This window comes from Neofelis nebulosa, chromosome 8 (assembly GCF_028018385.1).
Source record: "Neofelis nebulosa isolate mNeoNeb1 chromosome 8, mNeoNeb1.pri, whole genome shotgun sequence".
Classification (NCBI taxonomy): Eukaryota; Metazoa; Chordata; class Mammalia; order Carnivora; family Felidae; genus Neofelis; species Neofelis nebulosa.
Genome location: NC_080789.1, coordinates 9,011,205 through 9,029,842, shown reverse-complemented (window position 1 = coordinate 9,029,842; position 18,638 = coordinate 9,011,205). Strand labels below are relative to the sequence as shown.

At 42.6% G+C, this 18,638-nt stretch overlaps 1 protein-coding gene across 7 annotated transcripts in view; it reads right to left on the bottom strand.

Annotated features, from left to right (window-relative positions):
* ENTHD1 (ENTH domain containing 1) overlaps window positions 1-18,638 on the bottom strand; it is a 106,470-nt gene that overhangs the window by 67,043 nt on the left and 20,789 nt on the right. For 5 of the 7 annotated variants that reach the window (XM_058741214.1, XM_058741213.1, XM_058741211.1 and 2 more), the window contains one exon: window positions 14,402-14,644. In XM_058741214.1, coding sequence (XP_058597197.1) covers window positions 14,402-14,644 — 243 coding nt within the window. Of the gene's footprint in view, window positions 1-14,401; window positions 14,661-18,638 lie in introns of all 7 variants that reach the window. The other 2 variants (XM_058741215.1, XM_058741216.1) reach the window with 2 other exon arrangements.

The window sequence follows — 18,638 nt, the reverse complement described above, 5'->3', positions numbered from 1 at the left end:
CCCTCGCTGCCCCTCCCCTGCTTGCTCTCTGTCTGTCTCTCAAAAATGAACAAACATTAGACAAAGTTTTTTTTTTTTAAGTCAAAACTAATTAAAAAATTTTACAACAGCAATCTAACATGGAAACAGATATAACCGAAAGTAGTTTTTAAAAGGAAAATAACTGCTGACCAAGGTGATAGGGATGAGTTGCAAAGATTCGGAGATTTCTCATCACTATCCTCATGTCCGGAAAAAGGGGAACTGAGGAGACAATCCTTTTTTCCCCTCCTTATGACTGAGAAGAGGTGGAAATGGGTAAAGAAAAAAAAAAAAAAAGGTGTAACCGAGTGAGTAAATAAAGACACTGACGCTTTAAACGGAAGTGAAAACTACCATTTCACGCTGGACTGGGCGGATGATCTGAAGCTCAGGGCGGCTCTTGCCCCCACGGCACCGGGACATATTTCCCAACTAGACAGAACGAGCAGGGTCCTGTGCAAAAGGCTCAGAAAACAGCGCAGAGCCCAGATACGCTAAACAAGATCGCGTGTGGCCTGTTGAAGGCCCCCCTTCCTCGCTGCTGCAGAAGAAAAGGGCTAAAATAAGAAACAACACACAAACTGCAACTTGGTGGAGAAAACAAACCGGTCTCAGTCATGGTGGGAAGCATCGAGAAATCGCTAAGTGTATCTGAGCAAAAAACTGCCAGAGTGTATGTGCTGGACCTGTATCGCCTCGTTTACTCCTTACGACAATTCTACACCATTCTGTCGGCCCCATTTTACAGAAGGTGAAACTGCAGCACAAAGGCTGAATGAAACAGCATGTCCGAGGGCACACAGGCCACACAATCTGAGGCAGGGTTCAAATCCAGTCGGTCAGGTGCCAGGACCTAAGTGCTTCACCATTACTCTACACTGCCTTCAAACCAGACTGCCTCGGGGCGCCTGCGTGGCTCAGTCGGTTGAGTCCGACTTTGGCTCAGGTCATGATCTCGCAGTTTAGGAGTTCGAGCCCCGCGTCGGGCTCTGTGCCGGTGGCTCGGAGCCTGGAGCCTGCCTCGGATTCTGTGTCTCCTTCTCTCTCTGCCCCTCCCCTGCTCATGCTCTGTCTCTGTCTCTCTCAAAAATAAACGTTGGAAAAAAATTTTAAAAACAAAAACCAGACTGCCTGGAGGGAGCTGCCTAAGCAGCAGCAAGATGTGAAGAAAGGACCTGGGAACTGAGGACACACATTCCAGGAGGAAAATAAGAGAAGAGGAGAAAGAAGGGAGGGGGAAGCAATAAAGAGAGAGAGAGGGAGATGGCATGCCAAAAATAGATTCCAAATGCACAAGAAAATATACTTCAAGGAACAGAAGGACATTCCTCACAATATGGCATTAGATGGTTTTTCAAGTTATTGTAATTGTGCATTTTCACATATTTTATTTTAGAATTGTTGCTACTGTATCACAATACAAGGTTGAGAATTTGGAAAAACGTCTCTTGGCCGTATGTGTTTCCTCCCTCTTTTTTTTAGGAAATGCTTTCCATATCTGCCCCCCCCACCCCCGCCCAGTTTTCAGTGAGGTTGTCCTTTTCGCATGGATTTGTAGAAGTTCCTTATATATTCTGGATAATCCCTTGTCACTTACATATGTTAGAAATGTTTCTCCTAGTGTGGGACTGTCTTCACTTTCTATATGGTGTTTTTTGACGGCAAGACAATTCTTAAATTTAATAAGCCTTGTTAGTTTTCTGTTGCTGCCAAAAATTACAACAAACTTACTGGCTTAAGACACAACAGCCATTCATTATGTAGATCAGCAGGCCAGGCCTGGCAGGCTTGACTGGGTTCTCTGCCTTGGGTCTCACAAGGCCAAAATCAAGGCGTCAATGAAGCTGGACTCCTATCTGGAGACTGTGAGGAACAATCCACTTCCACGAGCATTCAGGTTGTTGGCAGAACTCCGATTCCTTGTGGTTGTACGACCGATGTCCCCCTTTCCTTGCTGGCTGGCCACCGGGGATCAATCGGTCTCCGCTTCTAGAAGCCACTTGTGTTCCTTATCGCTCCGTTTTCTAGCCAGTAAGGGTGCATCAAATCCTTCTCCCATTTGGAATCTGGGACTTCCTCTTCTGCCTTCAGCTGGAGAAGACTCTGCTTTCAAATGGTTGGTGCGATTGGATTACGCCCACGTGGATACTCCCTTTGTGACGTACAATGTAACATAATCATGGAAGTGATACCTCTTCTCATTCACAGGTCATACCCCCCTCAAAGGGGAGGAGATTCCATAGAGGCAAAGGTCCTTGGGGCTTATTCTCAGTCTTCTGCCTACCGCAAGAGTCAGACGGACAAATGCTTTTTCGATAGCTTGTACTTTTTTGGTAATGTTTAAGAAATCCTTCCATATCCAATGTAAAAAAGATATTCTCCTTTCCTTTTTTTTTTTTTTAATATGTTTATGTACTTATTTTGAGAGAGGGAAACAGAGCACACGAGCAGGGGAGGGGCAGAGAGAGAGGGAGGGAGAGAGAATCCCAAGCAGGCTCTGCACTGACAGCAGATGTGGGGCTCGAACTCCTGAACTGTGAGATCATGACCCAAGCCAAAGTCAAAAGCCGGACGCTTAACCGACTGAACCACCCAGGCGCCCCCTCCTTTATTTTCTTCTAAACATTTTGAAGTCCTTCTTCCCCCCCCCCCCCCACTTTAAGTCCTTAATTCCTCTAGAATTTGTTTTTGTGCACGGTAAGAGGTAGAAACCTAATTTCACTTTTTCGATATAGGTAAATAATTGCCCCACCATTATTTATGAAGTGGTTCACCCTCTCCCCACCAATGTGAAACACCACCTCTGTCATACGTGAAGATAACCTAGTTGTACAAGTCTGTGTGCTGGGTCCTACAGTTGTCCCGCTGGCCCACGCACCTATCCCCGCACCCGTACCACACTGTCGTGATTACGATTGCTTTAGTCTCGTTATCCAGAAAGGCAAGCCCCCATCTTTTTCTTCTTCATGAATGTTTTGGATATTCTTGATAGCTTTTTTTTGATACTCCAGATAACTCTGGGAATCAGCCCATTACATTCAATTTTTAAAATCCTTTTTGGATTTTGATTACAATTGCACTGAATCAGTGGTTCTCGATGGAGGGCAATTTTCGTCCTCAGGAAACATCTGACAATGTCTGCAGATATTTTTGGTTTTCACAACAGGGAGAGATGTGTGCTAGTAGCATCTGGTGGGTAGAGGCCAGGGGTAATGCTAAGCATGCTACCCGGCACAGGACAGCCCCCGCAACAAAGAATTATCTGGATTAAAACGCCAGCATCGCCAAGCTTGAGGAAAACCTCCACTGAACCTATGCAATTTGGAGACCACTGATATTCACATTTTTGAGTTTTTCAATAAACAAACATGAATATCTTTCCATCTGTATAGATCATCTTTCACATATTTCAGTTAAGTGTTATAATTTTCAGTGTATAGATCTTGTACGTCTTTGTAAAAGATTTATCCTTAAGTAAATAATGATTTTTTGCTATTATAAATGGTATTTAAAAAAATGTGTTTACTGCTTGGTGCTGATACATAAGAAAATATAACTTGATTTATATATTTTGATATAATAGCCATCCATCTTGCTAAAACTCTCATTACTTCTTTTTTTTAAGTTATTTATTTATTTATTTAGAGAGCATGCATACATGTGGATGTGAGTAGGGGAAGGGCAGAGAGAGAGGGGGAGAGAAAGAATCTCAAGCAGGCTGTCACCACAGAGCCTGGTGTGGGACTTGAACCCATTAATGGCAAGATCATGACCTGACCCCAAATCAAGAAATGGATGCTTTTAACTGACTGAGCCATCCAGGTGCCCCTCTCATTATTCCTAATATGTCTATAGATCCTTCAAGTTTTCTATATGAAAATCCTATCATCTCAGGTATATTTTTATTCCATTTCAATACTTATGCTTTTAATTTGTCTTACTTATTTTATTGTGACGGTTAGGGGCAGTACAAAGCTGAACAGAAGCAAAGAGAATGGGAACATTTTTTTCTATCTGATTTTATTTAAAAAAAAAATTTTTTTTTTTAACGTTTATTTTTGAGACAGAGAGAGACAAAGCATGAACGGTCAGAGAGAGGGAGACACAGAATCTGAAACAGGCTCCAGGCTCTGAGCTGTCAGCACAGAGCCCGACGCGGGGCTCGAACTCACGGACCGCGAGATCATGACCTGAGCCGAAGTCGGCCGCTCAACCGAGCGAGCCACCCAGGCGCCCCTCTGATTTTAAAAGGAATACTTCCACGTTTAAATATATGAAAAATTTTGATGTACATTTTAAAAAATCAAACTTAATTGCATTTTTGCTAGAAAAAGTGGTTTGTGTAATACAGATTCCTTGAAATGTTGAGACTGGCTTTAGAACATAATCAATTATAAAATCCATATTTAAAAAAACGTTTCATGTATTTATTTATTTTTGGAGAGAGAGTGTGTGCTCGAGTGGGGGGAGGAGCAAAGGGAGAGGGAGAGAGAATCTTAGGCAGGCTCCACACCCAGCGCTGAGACCGCTGGTGGGGCTCGATCTAACAAGCATGAGATCATGACCCGAGCTGAAATCAAGAGTCAGACAACCGATTCAGCCACCCAGGAGTCCCTTTAAAAGTGTTTTATTGGGGCGCCTGGGTGGCTCAGTCGGTTAACCGTCCGACTTTGGCTCAGGTCATGATCTCACAGTCTGTGAGTTCGAGCCCCACGTCGGGCTCTGTGCTGACAGCTCAGAGCCTGGAGCCTGCTTTGGATTCTGTGTCTCCCTCTCTCTCTCTCTGACCCTCCCCGACTCATGCTCTGTCTCTCTCTGTCTCAAAAATAAATAAACGTTAAAAAAAAAATTTTTTTTAATAAATAAATAAAAAATAAAATGTTTTATTTACTTGGCCTATCAATAATTGAGAGAGATTTTGAAATCATCTGCTATAATGATATATGTTTCAATTTCTTCCTGTAGTTCTACCATTTTTTGCTCTATATACTTTGAAGTTATTTTATTGGGTGTGTACTGACATTTAGAAATGTTATGTCTTGCTGGGGACTTCAGCCTTTTATCATTGTCCTTAATAACGCTTTAGGCTTTAAATTCTATTTTGTCAGATACTAATATAGCTATACCAGCTTTATAAAATTAGTATAGGCCTGATTCATCTTTTCCTACCCATTTGCATTTATTTATTTACTTACTTAATTTCTTTTTTATTTTTTAGACAGAGAGGGAGCAAGCCAGGAAGAGGGGCAGAGGGAAAGAGAGAATTCCCAAGCAGGCTCTAATGCAGGACTTGATCCCACAACCCCGGAATCATGACCTGCATTGAAATCAAGAGTCAGAAGCTCAACCAACTGAGCCGCCCATTTGTTTTGTTTTTTTTTTTAATTTTTTTTTTTCAACGTTTTTTATTTATTTTTGGGACAGAGAGAGACATAGCATGAACGGGGGAGGGGCAGAGAGAGAGGGAGACACAGAACCGGAAACAGGCTCCAGGCTCCGAGCCATCAGCCCAGAGCCTGACGCGGGGCTCGAACTCACGGACCGCGAGATCGTGACCTGGCTGAAGTCGGACGCTTAACCGACTGCGCCACCCAGGCGCCCCTCCGCCCATTTGTTTTTAACCATTATGTGGACTTTTGTGTGAAGCGTATATCTGGACTTCTTTTGTCCCAATTTGATAATCTCTGCCTTTTAACAGATGAGCTTAGTCCATTTATATTTATCATGATTATTAATATATCTGGACTTATTTCTATCATTTTGCCTTTGTTATTTCCATCAACCCCACTTTATCTATGCTTCTTGCCCCTTATAAAATTTTATTTGTTTTTTCTCATTCTATTTTTGTCCCTACTTTGGGATGTATGCATTCTACTTCTCTCCTTTTGGTGTTAGTCTTTTCAAGTTTATCATGCACATTTACCTTTAAAAGTTGAGAGTCAAATAATATCTTTACCGTTCTCTCACAAAAAATGCAAGGATCTCAGAACAGTTAATTCTATAGATTCACTTCCAACTTACATACCATGGCTACCCACTATTCTAGTTGTTTTTATTTTTTTTTATTTTTTTAAATGTTTATTATTTTTGAGAGAGAGAGAAAGACAGAGCGTGAGTGGGGGAGGGGCAGAGAGAGAGGGAGACACAGAATCCGAGGCAGGCCCCAGACACTTAACCGACTGAGCCACCCAGGTGCCCTTAGTTGTCTGTTTTTAAAACTCAAAAGTTAGACATTACTATTTTACACAGAAAGTGTTCATTTTATTTCATATACATACTTATTATTTGTTAATCACTCCCTCTTGCATTTCCAACCATTCTTCTGGAATAATTTTCCTTTTTTTTAAAATTTGTTTTTAAAGGTTTTATTTATTTTTAAGAGACAGAGAGACAGAGACAGAGTGCGAATGGAGGAGGGGGCAGAGAGAGATGGAGACACAGCATCCAAAGCAGGCTCCAGGCTCTGAGCCGTCAGCACAGAGCCCGACGCGGGGCTCAAACTCGCGAACCGTGAGATCATGACCTGAGCTGAAGTCGGACGCTTCACCGACTGAGCCACCCAGGTGCCCCTGGAATAATTTTCCTTCTTTTTGAAGTATATACTTTCACAAAGGTCCCATGGTGGTAAGCTCCAGGTTTTTTATTTACCTGTAAGTGACTATTTCACCCTTATCTTTGAATGACAGTTTTGCTGGGTACATAATTATAGGCTGTTATTTTCTCTCAGCACTTTGAAAATGCTGTATCACTGTCATCTCGCCTCTGCTGTAGCTGAAGAGGAGAGGTGACTGGCGTGGTAACTGTCATTCCCCTGCAGATGTGTCCTCTATGTCTTAACGCTGTTTCAGTGTTTTCCTTTGGACATAGCTTCCAGTTCACTAAATTAAAATTTTGATTTCAGTGGTTTTTCTCATTTTTGTAAGTTTCCATGTTTCAAATTCCTACATTCATTCCTAATAATCTTTTTTTTTTTTTGAAGTAAAATAGTTCTAATTTTTAGAGTTTGGTTTGGCCCAAGGAGCCAGGCTATTGCAGATACAACTGACATTTGAATAATTAGATTAATTTAGAGAAGGATAAATCCAGTTTTGACACTTGTGCTTGTGTGTATGTCTTTTTTTTTTTTTTTAAGACTTCATTTTTCAGGGCAGTTTTAGGTTTACAACAAAATTGAGAGGGAAATACAGAGATTTTCCATATGCCTTTCCCCTACACGTGCACAGTCTCCCCAAAACAACAGCATGATTGTATTCTTTCCTTATCTAAATACTTAAATACATAGCTATTCTACATCGTGTATCTGACCTTTCTACTACCTACAATATTTGGGGGACTAAATAGGCTACTCTTTTCTTTCCTGGATTGGTGACACAGATTGTGAGCTCACTGTCTGATCTTAATTGGTGGGAATCCTATGGGACTAACTCATGAAATGAGCTTTATTCTTCCAAAGAAAAATGCCTTGAATCACTTCAGTGCCCTCTCGAGGGTCCAGGTTCTGCACAGCAAACCGAGGCTTTCCTTCACAATGCTCAAGTGAGGCCCAAGACCGTTTTTTTTATTTTTATTTTTATTTATTTTTATTTTTTTTTCAACGTTTTTTATTTCTTTTTGGGACAGAGAGAGACAGAGCATGAACGGGGGAGGGGCAGAGAGAGAGAGGGAGACACAGAATCGGAAACAGGCTCCAGGCTCCGAGCCATCAGCCCAGAGCCTGACGCGGGGCTCGAACTCACGGACCGCGAGATCGTGACCTGGCTGAAGTCGGACGCTTAACCGACTGCGCCACCCAGGCGCCCCCCAAGACCGTTTTTTAAAAAACCATTGACAAGTGCCCTTAAACACCTCTACCCCGGCAGACACCTCCAGTGTCCTACAGGCACCAGCTCCAAGTCACTCTGACCCCAGCTCACATGTCCTGCTCTTATTTTGTTTATTTAAGTAATTAATTAATTTAAATTTTTGGAAGGCAAGGTCTTTGGAGACTTCCCATACCTCTAGTGAGGCCAGAAATGTCTCGGTGGTTTGTCATTTAGGGTCTTTGGTTATTGTGCAATAAACGGGTTTCTAGGAGCCCCTGGCAAGTCTAACTGCCAGGAGTAGGCCTAAAATATTTTTCAGCAAGAACAATTGCATCTTGTACAATTCCACTTTTATAAAAATAATTTCGGGGCGCCTGGGTGGCTCAGTCGGTTGAGTGTCCGACTTCGGCTCAGGTCACGATCTCACGGTCCGTGAGTTCGAGCCCCGCGTCGGGCTCTGGGCTGATGGCTCAGAGCCTGGAGCCTGTTTCAGATTCTGTGTCTCCCTCTCTCTCTCTGACCCTCCCCTGTTCATGCTCTGTCTCTCTCTGTCTCAAAAATAAATAAATGTTAAAATAAATTTTTTTTTAAATAAAAAAATTAAAAAAAAATTTATTTCTAGTTATCCATTTTCTAAATGTGTATATGCACAGAAAAATGCCTAGAATTTATGTTTATCTGATACGAATTATACGTTTTTTTTAAAACAGACTGAAAGTCCTCACTCGATATAACCCCGAAGACAGCAGAAATACATTCACTTTGCTTCCCAGGCCTAGAACAGTGTCTGGCACACAGCAAACACTCAACACATGCTTGTGATATAAAAAAAAAAAAATTAACTGTAGCAAAACTTCATTTTGCTAGGAGGGAGGGGATTGGAAGTGATTGATTCTTCAGTACTTTCGAGTTTGTATTGTTTTTACAAGAATAGAGTGATTTTTCTGAAACAAAAACAAAAGAAGAAAAGTAACCAGACTGGAAGTAAATATTCTAAGATATCAGTGGTGGTTGGTTTAGGGTGACAGAGATATAAGTTGCTGTTATTTTCTTTTTTGTACATTTGTTTTAAGTTACAAAAAAAACTGCTGTTTGACATTCATCAATGCAGATGATTTAGTAGGAACTCCCATTTGTACCATAAGCCCTGCCGTCTAGACTGTATGTGACAAGGCAACGGAGCGTGACTCCCGGTCAACTCTGTTAGTACAAAGTTCACTGCGGGAAGCAACACTAACACCTGGTGTTTTTGCTTAGAAAAGCATGGCAAGTATTTTGAAGTTTTGCTTTCAGTCCAACAGGAAACATAAATGATTTTTCGGGCAATATTTCCGTGATATAGAGGGCTATTGCACTTAACATAGACCAAAGTAATCCTTCTCTGATACAAGTTCCATCGCAAAGGATAATACCACTAAAGAGCTCTTTATGGAGGATCGATCGGATGACCAACACAGGGAATGCTTCGCTGGTCTGGTTGTAAGCAACACCTCTGGCGACAGCTTTTTAAATTATCACCTCTAAGGAAAGGACGTAACCCTGGGGCTTACAGTTCAGAGAAGCTGAGTTATAACGGTGCATATACAGTTTTCGGTCTTGCTATCAGGCAACAATTATCGTTCAGTTCGTCTCTTCCTCCAAACAACAAAATCACCTAAACAAAGACTATCCAAGCTATCTACCACAATTAAAACTTGGGGGAAACATCTAGGAAGAGAAGAAAAAGGAGTAGAAGTAGTAATGTGTGTTTAACACCTTCTCCAAAGTACCTTTTCTCCCTTGCTAATTTACCGCAAAGAAGCTCGGCACAGCTGTTTCGGCTCTAGATCCTAAAGCCTGGGAATCAGATTTCTAGCAATGCATTCAATTTCACATTTCAATGGAACTAAATAATTTGGAGACATCTTTAACTACATCCTGATGGAAATTTCCCTGTGTGATACCATCACTTGCCTCTCTAGCTTAAATGTTAGTCATTTTCAATTTCTCTCTTTCTTCTCTAATACATCACCTACTTACCCCATTTCCTCTCTCTATTCTATCTTGAAACATTACCTTTCCTTCATTTCAATAACCCGAGAGCAGGATGCTGGATTAAAACAACTGTCTCTTACAGAGCTTCCCTTCAATTCGTATCGCCTTCATTTCTACACAAAGCAATAAGAATTATCTGCCACAAACAGCTGTTTTCAGTAATAAGAAAGCTAAGTTCTGTGACTAAGCTAAACATCCCTTCTGTTCTTCAAGGCCTACAATGTTTCCTAGTCGCATCAAATCGAAATTTCCAAATACCGCTCATTACGTCCTTTACGAACGGTGCCGAGTATTCTCAGTGATCTGTCCGCATTTTTCTACATATTCAAATTTATGGTCTCGATTCCATTTAGTCTGACAACTATGTATTAACATGATTAATTCGTTTCTTGTTTATATTCTTTGCCACTACAGTAGGGACTATTTACTCTTCCCTGTATTTATTCATTCCTTCTTCCTTAACCACAGCTTCTCTATCTTTCATTGGAGCACACAGCTGTCCCGTATAAAGACTCCATTTTTCAGCCTCTCTTGCACCTAGCAGTGTTCCGTTTGACTAAATGCTAAACAACATGTAAGCCAAAAAGGTTATGAGCAACTTCAAGAAGTGTCCTTAAAGGGAAGGAGTATTCATATTTTCCATCTCTCCTCCTTCCTACTGGCTAGAATGCAGATGTGATGGCTGGTGCTCCAGCAGCTATCTTGGATCAGGAAGTGGAAGTTCCATGCTGAGTTTGATGGAGCAGTGGGACAGAAAGAGCCCTGGGTCCCCGACATCATGAAGAGCCATATCAGTCCTAGAATATCCAGTTGTTGGTTCTTTTTAGAAGAAAGGAAAAAAAATCCTTTTATGTTCAAGCCATTAACATTTTTGTGGCCTCTTCGACTATCACTTATGGGAATACCTAATTCTGAGAGATCCACCTATCTCCAAGTCTTCATTTGCTACGTCTTCTGTCCCACTAAAAATGCCCCTCCAATTTATTTTCCTACCTCCCTCCCCCACCCACACACACCAAATCGTCAGTTTCCTTTCCTCCTTTAAAATACAGCTTCAGATTCAAATGCCTACATGGAAATGGCTAGTATTGCTAAGCTTATTTAATCCAATTACTATTTTTGAACACAAACACACACATCTACATATCCCGTATGTATATGTGTATACATGCATAGTGATGGATAAATGAAATTTTTAGATAATTTAACAGATTTTTAATACATTTACCACATTTTTACATCCAAACATTCACTACTCACTTGAAATAGTACTCTCACTACAAATTCATTTCAATGATGCCATCATCACTAAAACTCTTTTTGAACATTTTTTTTTTAAAACAGACTGAAAGTCCTCACTCGATATAACCCCCAAGACAGCAGAAATACATTCACTTTGCTTCCCAGGCCTAGAACAGTGTCTGGCACACAGCAAACACTCAACACATGCTTGTGATATAAAAAAAAAAAAAAAAAAATTAACTGTAGCAAAACTTCATTTAAAGGTAGACAGACTATTTAAAAGTAGTCAAAAGGCATTCTGAACTCAGTTTAGTGAATAAGATGGGTCAGAAACCTATAAAATATCATTTGGGGTTAGGAAAAAAAGCAGTGACAGTAATGCAATAATACTTGATTTCCTTGGATGAATCATAAAAATGGCTCAGAGTTCAGCTACTTCTGTAGCAGCTGAAAGACTCACTTCCTAAGCTTCAGTCAAGTATGCCAAACTGATTCCAGTTTCAGAACTGTTTGCACCTGCTGTTCCCTTTGCCTGGAACCCCCCAGATACACGTGGATTGTTTCCTTCTTCATTTGAGTCTCTGTTTATATATTCACCTCCTCCAAAAGGCCTTCCCTTACTCTTTGACCTAAAGAAAGTCATCTTTATCGCTCTCTGTCCCCTGACACTGCCTTCCTTTTCTTTACAGGACTTGTCACGAATGTAATATTTTATATCTATTTCATTTATATGTGGTTAGTATCTGTCTCTGTCACCAAAATATTTGCTCCATGATGAAAGGGACTATGTTTTATTCACTGCTATAGCTCCAAATTTCCACTGGATAGCCAAATTTCAAATTTCAAATGTTCAAATTATTTGAAGTAAGTTTATAATGAAAGAGAAAGGGGGGGTTCCTGGGTGGCTCAGTACTTTCAACATCTGACTCTTGGTTTCGGCTCAGGTCATGATCTCACGGTTCATGGGATCGAGCCCCACATTGGTCTCTGTGCTGACAGCATGGAGCCTGCTTAGAATTCTCTCTTTCCCCCTCTCTCTCTGCTCCTACCCTGATCACACACTTGTGCTCTCTCTCTCTCTCTCTCTCTCTCTCAAAATAAATAAATAAACTTAAAAAAAAAAAAAGAGAGAAAGGAAGTGAGAAAAGCAATGGAGGCAGGAAGACCAAGAAAGGTTACAGAAATAGCAAAAGGGGTGAAGACTCTGGGTGAGTTATAATTGGCTGTTTTATTCTGTTACTCCTTTGTCGTATTAGTTTGAGTTGAAGGCTTCCATGAGAAAATTGCAGAATGGGTCTCTATCTCTCCAAGAGGTTTATTTCAAAGGAACGGCTAACCTAAAGAAAGAGATTCCACTATGTTTAGAAGCATGTGGATGGCATTTACTATCCTTTCCTGCCTTTCCACATCTCCAGGCCACACGAATACAAACTGAGTGAACATTCGAGAACTCCTGACCGAGTCGGAGAAGTACTTTCGTGATTTTTAGCAGGATTAGTCTGTGTTGGTATTATTATTCACACTTTTAATTTCCATACGTAACTGACATTTGAAACATCTGTTCATCCTGAACACCTGAAGCTCTTTCAGGATCTTGCTTAATCAAGTTACATGATAAAGCCAGGAGGCAAGCCTCTGAAAATACTTTTAATTCTATTTTACTCCTGCTACATCCCTCACAAAGTTTCATCCCTTTCAAAGGAAATGCTTCGAGTCACATTTCTTTAATGCTTTTGCTTCCTCAAACTGTCCATTCCTTATACAAAACTTATCAGCGGGGTTTGTACCACAGAAGATCAAACACAATGATATTCCGTTACATTTTAGTAAATTTAGTAGAAAAGATCATTGCATCTTCCTGCTGATTTCTATCATAACATCACAAAGAAATCCCTTTTTTTAATGTTTCTTTTATTTAAAAAAAATTTTTTTTACATTTATTTATTTTTGAGAGACAGAGAGAGACAGAGCACAAGTGGGGGAGGGGCAGAGATAGAAGGAGGCACAGAATCCGAGGCAGGCTCCAGGCTCTGAGCTGTCAGCACAGAGCCCGATGCGGGGCTCAAACTCAAGGAGTGCGAGATCATAACCTGAACCGAAGTCGGACGCTTAACCGACTGAGCCACCCAGGTGCCCCTGTTTATTTTCTTTTTTTTTTTTTTTTTTTAACGTTTATTTATTTTTGGGACAGAGAGAGACAGAGCATGAACGGGGGAGGGGCAGAGAGAGAGGGAGACACAGAATCGGAAGCAGGCTCCAGGCTCTGAGCTATCAGCCCAGAGCCCGACGTGGGGCTCAAACTCATGAACCGTGAGATCGTGACCTGAGCCGAAGTCGGACGCTCAACCGACTGAGCCACCCAGGCGCCCCGCCCCTGTTTATTTTCTATTTTTGCGAGAGAGCAAGCGAATTGGGGAGGGGCAGAGAGAGGGGGACAGAGGATCTGAAGCGGGCTCTGTGCTGATGGTACACAGCCCGATGTGGGGCTCAGGCTTGCAAACCATGAGGTCATGACCTGAGCCAAAGTCGGACGCTTAACCAACGGAGCCACCCAAATGCCCCTAAAAGAAATCTTTTTTAAAAAGTTTGGTTCAGGGGCGCCTGGGTGGCGCAGTCGGTTAAGCGTCCGACTTCAGCCAGGTCACGATCTCGCGGTCTGTGAGTTCGAGCCCCGCATCAGGCTCTGGGCTGATGGCTCGGAGCCTGGAGACTGTTTCCGATTCTGTGTCTCCCTCTCTCTCTGCCCCTCCCCCGTTCATGCTCTGTCTCTCTCTGTCCCAAAAATAAATAAAAAACGTTGAAAAAAAATTTTTTTAAAGTTTGGTTCATATTTAAAATTTTAGGCCAAGGAAAGGGTTATATAATACAAGGTACTGTCTCATAATAGTTTTAGAGCACTTTCAGAATTCTGAGGCACATTGAAGAAAATGTCAGTTACTCGACCGGTAGGAGCAAACAGCACAAAATGCACAGACACCCAGACCCTGAGTCTCCCGTTTCAGTGATGATCAAAATCTTAAAGTGAATCATGATGCCAAATAAGTAAGTCACTACTTGAATACCCTTCAAGCCCCAAAATCCCATTTTATGTGAATCCCAGATCATTGCATTCAGAAAATGGTCACACATTTTTCCACTGAGTATTATTCTTCGTCTTTGTTTTGTACAGCATGACGCCTAATGCGGTAATGGTGGCACTTATATTGCATTAATACCTCAGAACCAAACCCCAACGTTTTCTATTTTTTCATTGCTCTTAAATGATACCTACTACATTCGGGGCCAACGTTCGTTATACGTACTTGTATTACGTTGCCTTGCAACCTTAAGCAGCTTACGTTTCCTCTCCGAGGCAGGGATTTCTGGTGTGTGGGCAGAGGCACATACTGCTGGGGTGTTAGCCGTACCAGGTAATCTTTTAGGAAATGTCATGGAGTGGGAGGTTCGCTGCCTCGTCCGACATGCTGCTTCCCTCTCTCTGTGCAGCAGCTCTTCATCCACCAGCAGTGTCATGACTTGCTTAGACTTTTCCCGGATATGATAGCCTGAAAAACACGTTGGCTTTGCATCGGTAAGAAAATACGCCTTAGGGCGGCGAGGACTTTTTATTCTACAGAAAATTCGGGGGGAAAATGTAAGCAACGTTAAGCAAAGTGAAAAAAAATCTGGAGCAAACGTACAAGGAAACCTAAGTCCCGTGGGAATTGTCAGTAAGTGTCCTTTTCTGATACTTTAGGAAGTGAGCGAGTATATGATTAAATCGTATCACCATATTGACATGAAATTCTGCACTTTATTTTTTTGATATTTATTCATTTTTGAGAGAGAGAGAAAGAGAAAGAGAAAGAGAGAGAGAGAGAGTGAGCTCGTGGGAGTGGGGGAGGAGCACAGAGAGAGGGAGACACAGAATCCGAAGCAGGTTCCAGGCTCTGAGCTGTCAGCACAGAGCCCACGTGGCACTTGAACTCACGAGCCGTGAGATCATGACCTGAGCCGAAGTCAGACGCCCAACTGACTGAGTCACCCAGACACCCCGCTCCCCGACATTTTGCACTTTAAATATGCTCTTTCTTTTTAAAAGCAATACATACTCTATAATCAAATTATATAGGTGTAAAAGAGGAGGAGTGAATTAGACCTAGATTTACTGACCTGGATGTGTGACCATGACATATAGCTAAAGATTTAAAGTTATATGCATGGTATGATTCAAATCTGGAAAGCACAGGAGAAAATCAAGCATTATGTATGTATCCAGTAGAGAGAAGTAGAGAAATAGATGGATGGCTGGATGGATGATGGACGGGCAGGCAGACAGCCAGCTGTGTACCCACAACATTGTTAACATCCGTTACGTTAAAGGGGTACAATCGGGGCGGAAGAAGAGTAGGGAGGGCAATTAGATTTTCCTTGACATAACATCCTATCAAAACAACTCGATGCCATTAATAGAGTGCCAGACGAATAGTGTAAGATCAGAATCCTAACCAAGACGCTGTCCTTTACTGTCTGTGTGACTCTCAGTTAGGTCGTCTGTCTGGGCTTCAGGTTTCTATGTGAAAACCAGGAGAAGCAGATCTATTCAGTGTAACTCACAGATACAAAAGTATACCTGCTCAAATATATAGTATCATTACTACAATTCTCAACCCCCTCCCAGGAGAAATGATCAAGGAAAATCACTTACCTTTCCACATCTTGAGACAAACTCGTATTATCTCCTGTCTTCCCAAGCCTTCTTCCAGAAGTAAACTGAAAAGTCCCTAAAGAGCCACTACTATGTTCATTTTGGGCTCCAAGTGTGATGAGTTAAAGTGGTAATGTATCCAATTATAATTTGCTAGTAGTAGGAATAATGAGAAATGGTCAGCTGCATGGTGTATGCAGACGAAAGAGGTCAACACGTTCTGGGCCAGTCGTTTCATTAAGGACTGCTAAGGACAGGGTCGGAAACCTTTGCTCAAGTTGCCATCTTTTCCAAGATTGTTTTATCTACCCTTTTTTTTTTAATGTTTATTTATTTTTGAGACAGAGAGAGACAGAGCATGAACGGGGGAGGGTCAGAGAGAGAGGGAGACACAGAATCCGAAGCAGGCTCCAGGCTCCGAGCCGTCGGCCCAGAGCCCGACGCGGGGCTCGAACCCACGGACGGCAAGATCGTGACCCTGAGCTGAAGTCGGACGCTTAACCGACCGAGCCACCCAGGCGCCCCTATTTTATCTACTCTTAATCTCACTTCTTAGTCACTTCTTCCTTCCAAACTTCTTTTGTAACTGCTGCGAACCATATCGTTCTCAATACCCTTAATTTCCTATGATTAATGTGTAGCCCATAAACAACAACAAAAAAAATCTCACGGTGTTTTACGCTACCACTCAGTGTCGCACGACAGAAGCCTGCTGTGACTGTCACCCTCTGGGGACAGGCGACATGCCAGACACTACTTTCCCCTGGAAAACTGCCACAGCTCTGTTTGGAGGAAGGGGTGAAAACCTTCACAAACTCATCTCCTTCCGCCTCCCCTCTCTCCCTCTACCCTAGCGACCTCGACTGCCTTACTCTTCAATTACACCAGGCTCTTTATGTCCTTCAAGCCCTGGGCTAGCTGTCGCTTTTGCCAGGGACTCGCATGGATAGGTCCCCAATTCGTTCAAGTCTCTACTCAAATGTCACCTCCTCATAGAAGCCTTCCTTCTTCCCACCCTCTCTAAAATAGTCCCATCCCCATCACTCTCTATTCCCTTACCTGTTTTATCACCACCTGCTATTGGTATACACAGGTTTGCACACACGAACACACACACACACACACACACACACACACACACACGCACACACACGCACACACACACACGTTTACTTGTTTACTGTTCGTTTCCCTACCTAGAATACAAGCTCCATGAGGGCAGAGAACCTCATTCACCCGGTATCTCCAGGGGCTGGAAGAATGACTGGCACATAACAGCTACTCAATAAATAGCTACTGAGTAAATGAATCGATAAAGGAGCAAATTCCGAAAAGTCTCAATATTCTCCTTTCTACAGCGCAAATGGAACCAGAAGGATGATAGACACTGAGCGCCGACTTACAGTGTAGCTGCCTGAGAAAGCTGCTTGGCCTGAAATAGTTTTTTGCGACACCCCTAACTAGAAAAGGGCAGAACTAGAAGTTACGGGACAGACGGCGATTATTTGACTTGGAGGCTGCGTGAATTGGCGGGACTTAAAAGCAGCTGCAGAAGTTCAAAGGTCCGAGCAGACCCGTGAAGCAGAAAGCCAGCCACGATGACGAAGCACTTCTCCCCGAAATATCAGGGCTCCTCCCTGAGGTAGCAGTCTACGGCACTGGGAAGGTCAAGCCACAGTACTCCACCTCTCACTCAAGGCCGCCCACGGCCCTGGCTACCTGCCCACACCCATCCTTGAGATGCTGGAGGGTAGAAACCCGGCTGTTCTCAAGCGTTAAAGTTGAAAGTGAAAAAATCCAAGAACCCAATAAACCGGCTTCAAGGGTGAATTAACTAATAACAATGGTAATAACAGGATGGCATCTACTCACTGCTAAGCAATGTGTTTCTGAAAGGAAAGGGAGAACATAGTACTAAAACAGAATTGTACTGGAATAGAACAAACGTAGGCAGCCCCTGCTCTGGGTCTGAAAGAGAGAAAGAAAAAGAAGGGGGGAGAAGTTGGGAGGGTGAGGGACAGAGACAGACAAAGGGAGGGAGAAAACATGGAGTCTCTGAAAAGAGAAATATGAAACAGATTGATACCGAAGGATACGTCAAGATGTAAAGCTTGTTAGAAGAGGTGAAGGGTAAAGCAAAAATGAAGCTACGTTCCGTTTTAATAGGCATCTTTGGGTGATAAGCGACAGAAACTCAAGTTGAACCGGCCATGGGAAAAGCAGGGGTTGTGACTGGGCCTCAGGCACAGGAGAGGCAGAGACTGGAAAAGTACCAGCACACTTTTTCCGTCTCCCATCCTTTCTTCTCTGTGTGTAATGCCTTCATTTTCTCCTCTTGCAGACTGGCTTCCTCCACCTGAATGTGGACATAGGCACACATAGCTCTGGATTCACGCCTCACACTGTGCCACCTGAGAGGCCTCCCTCTTCCTTCATTCAAATTGGAAAAATCCAGGAGAATGACGCTGCTCGGCCCAGCCTGAAAGTCACATGCCCGTTACCTTGGCCAGAGGGTGGGATGCTACCACTGGCAACCCCCCATCAGAAAGGCATGGTGGAACGAGGGGAGAGTCAACAGGACAGAAGAATGAACGGACAGAAAGCCAACTTGCGGAGGCTTCCCAAACTCGAGGCCGAGGCCAAGGACATACAAATCACTAGAGCGACTAAGGGACAGACCAACATCCAAGGATATTCGCTTATTCACTTATGCAGTATTTAATCATTTCTGAACATTTCAGTTTCAGGAATTGTCTAGAAGCACAAGTGAGGACAAAAGAGACGAGATCCCCACACGAGATAATTTCCGATAAAAATAAAAGCTCTAAAGGAAATAAAGAACAGTGAGGTGC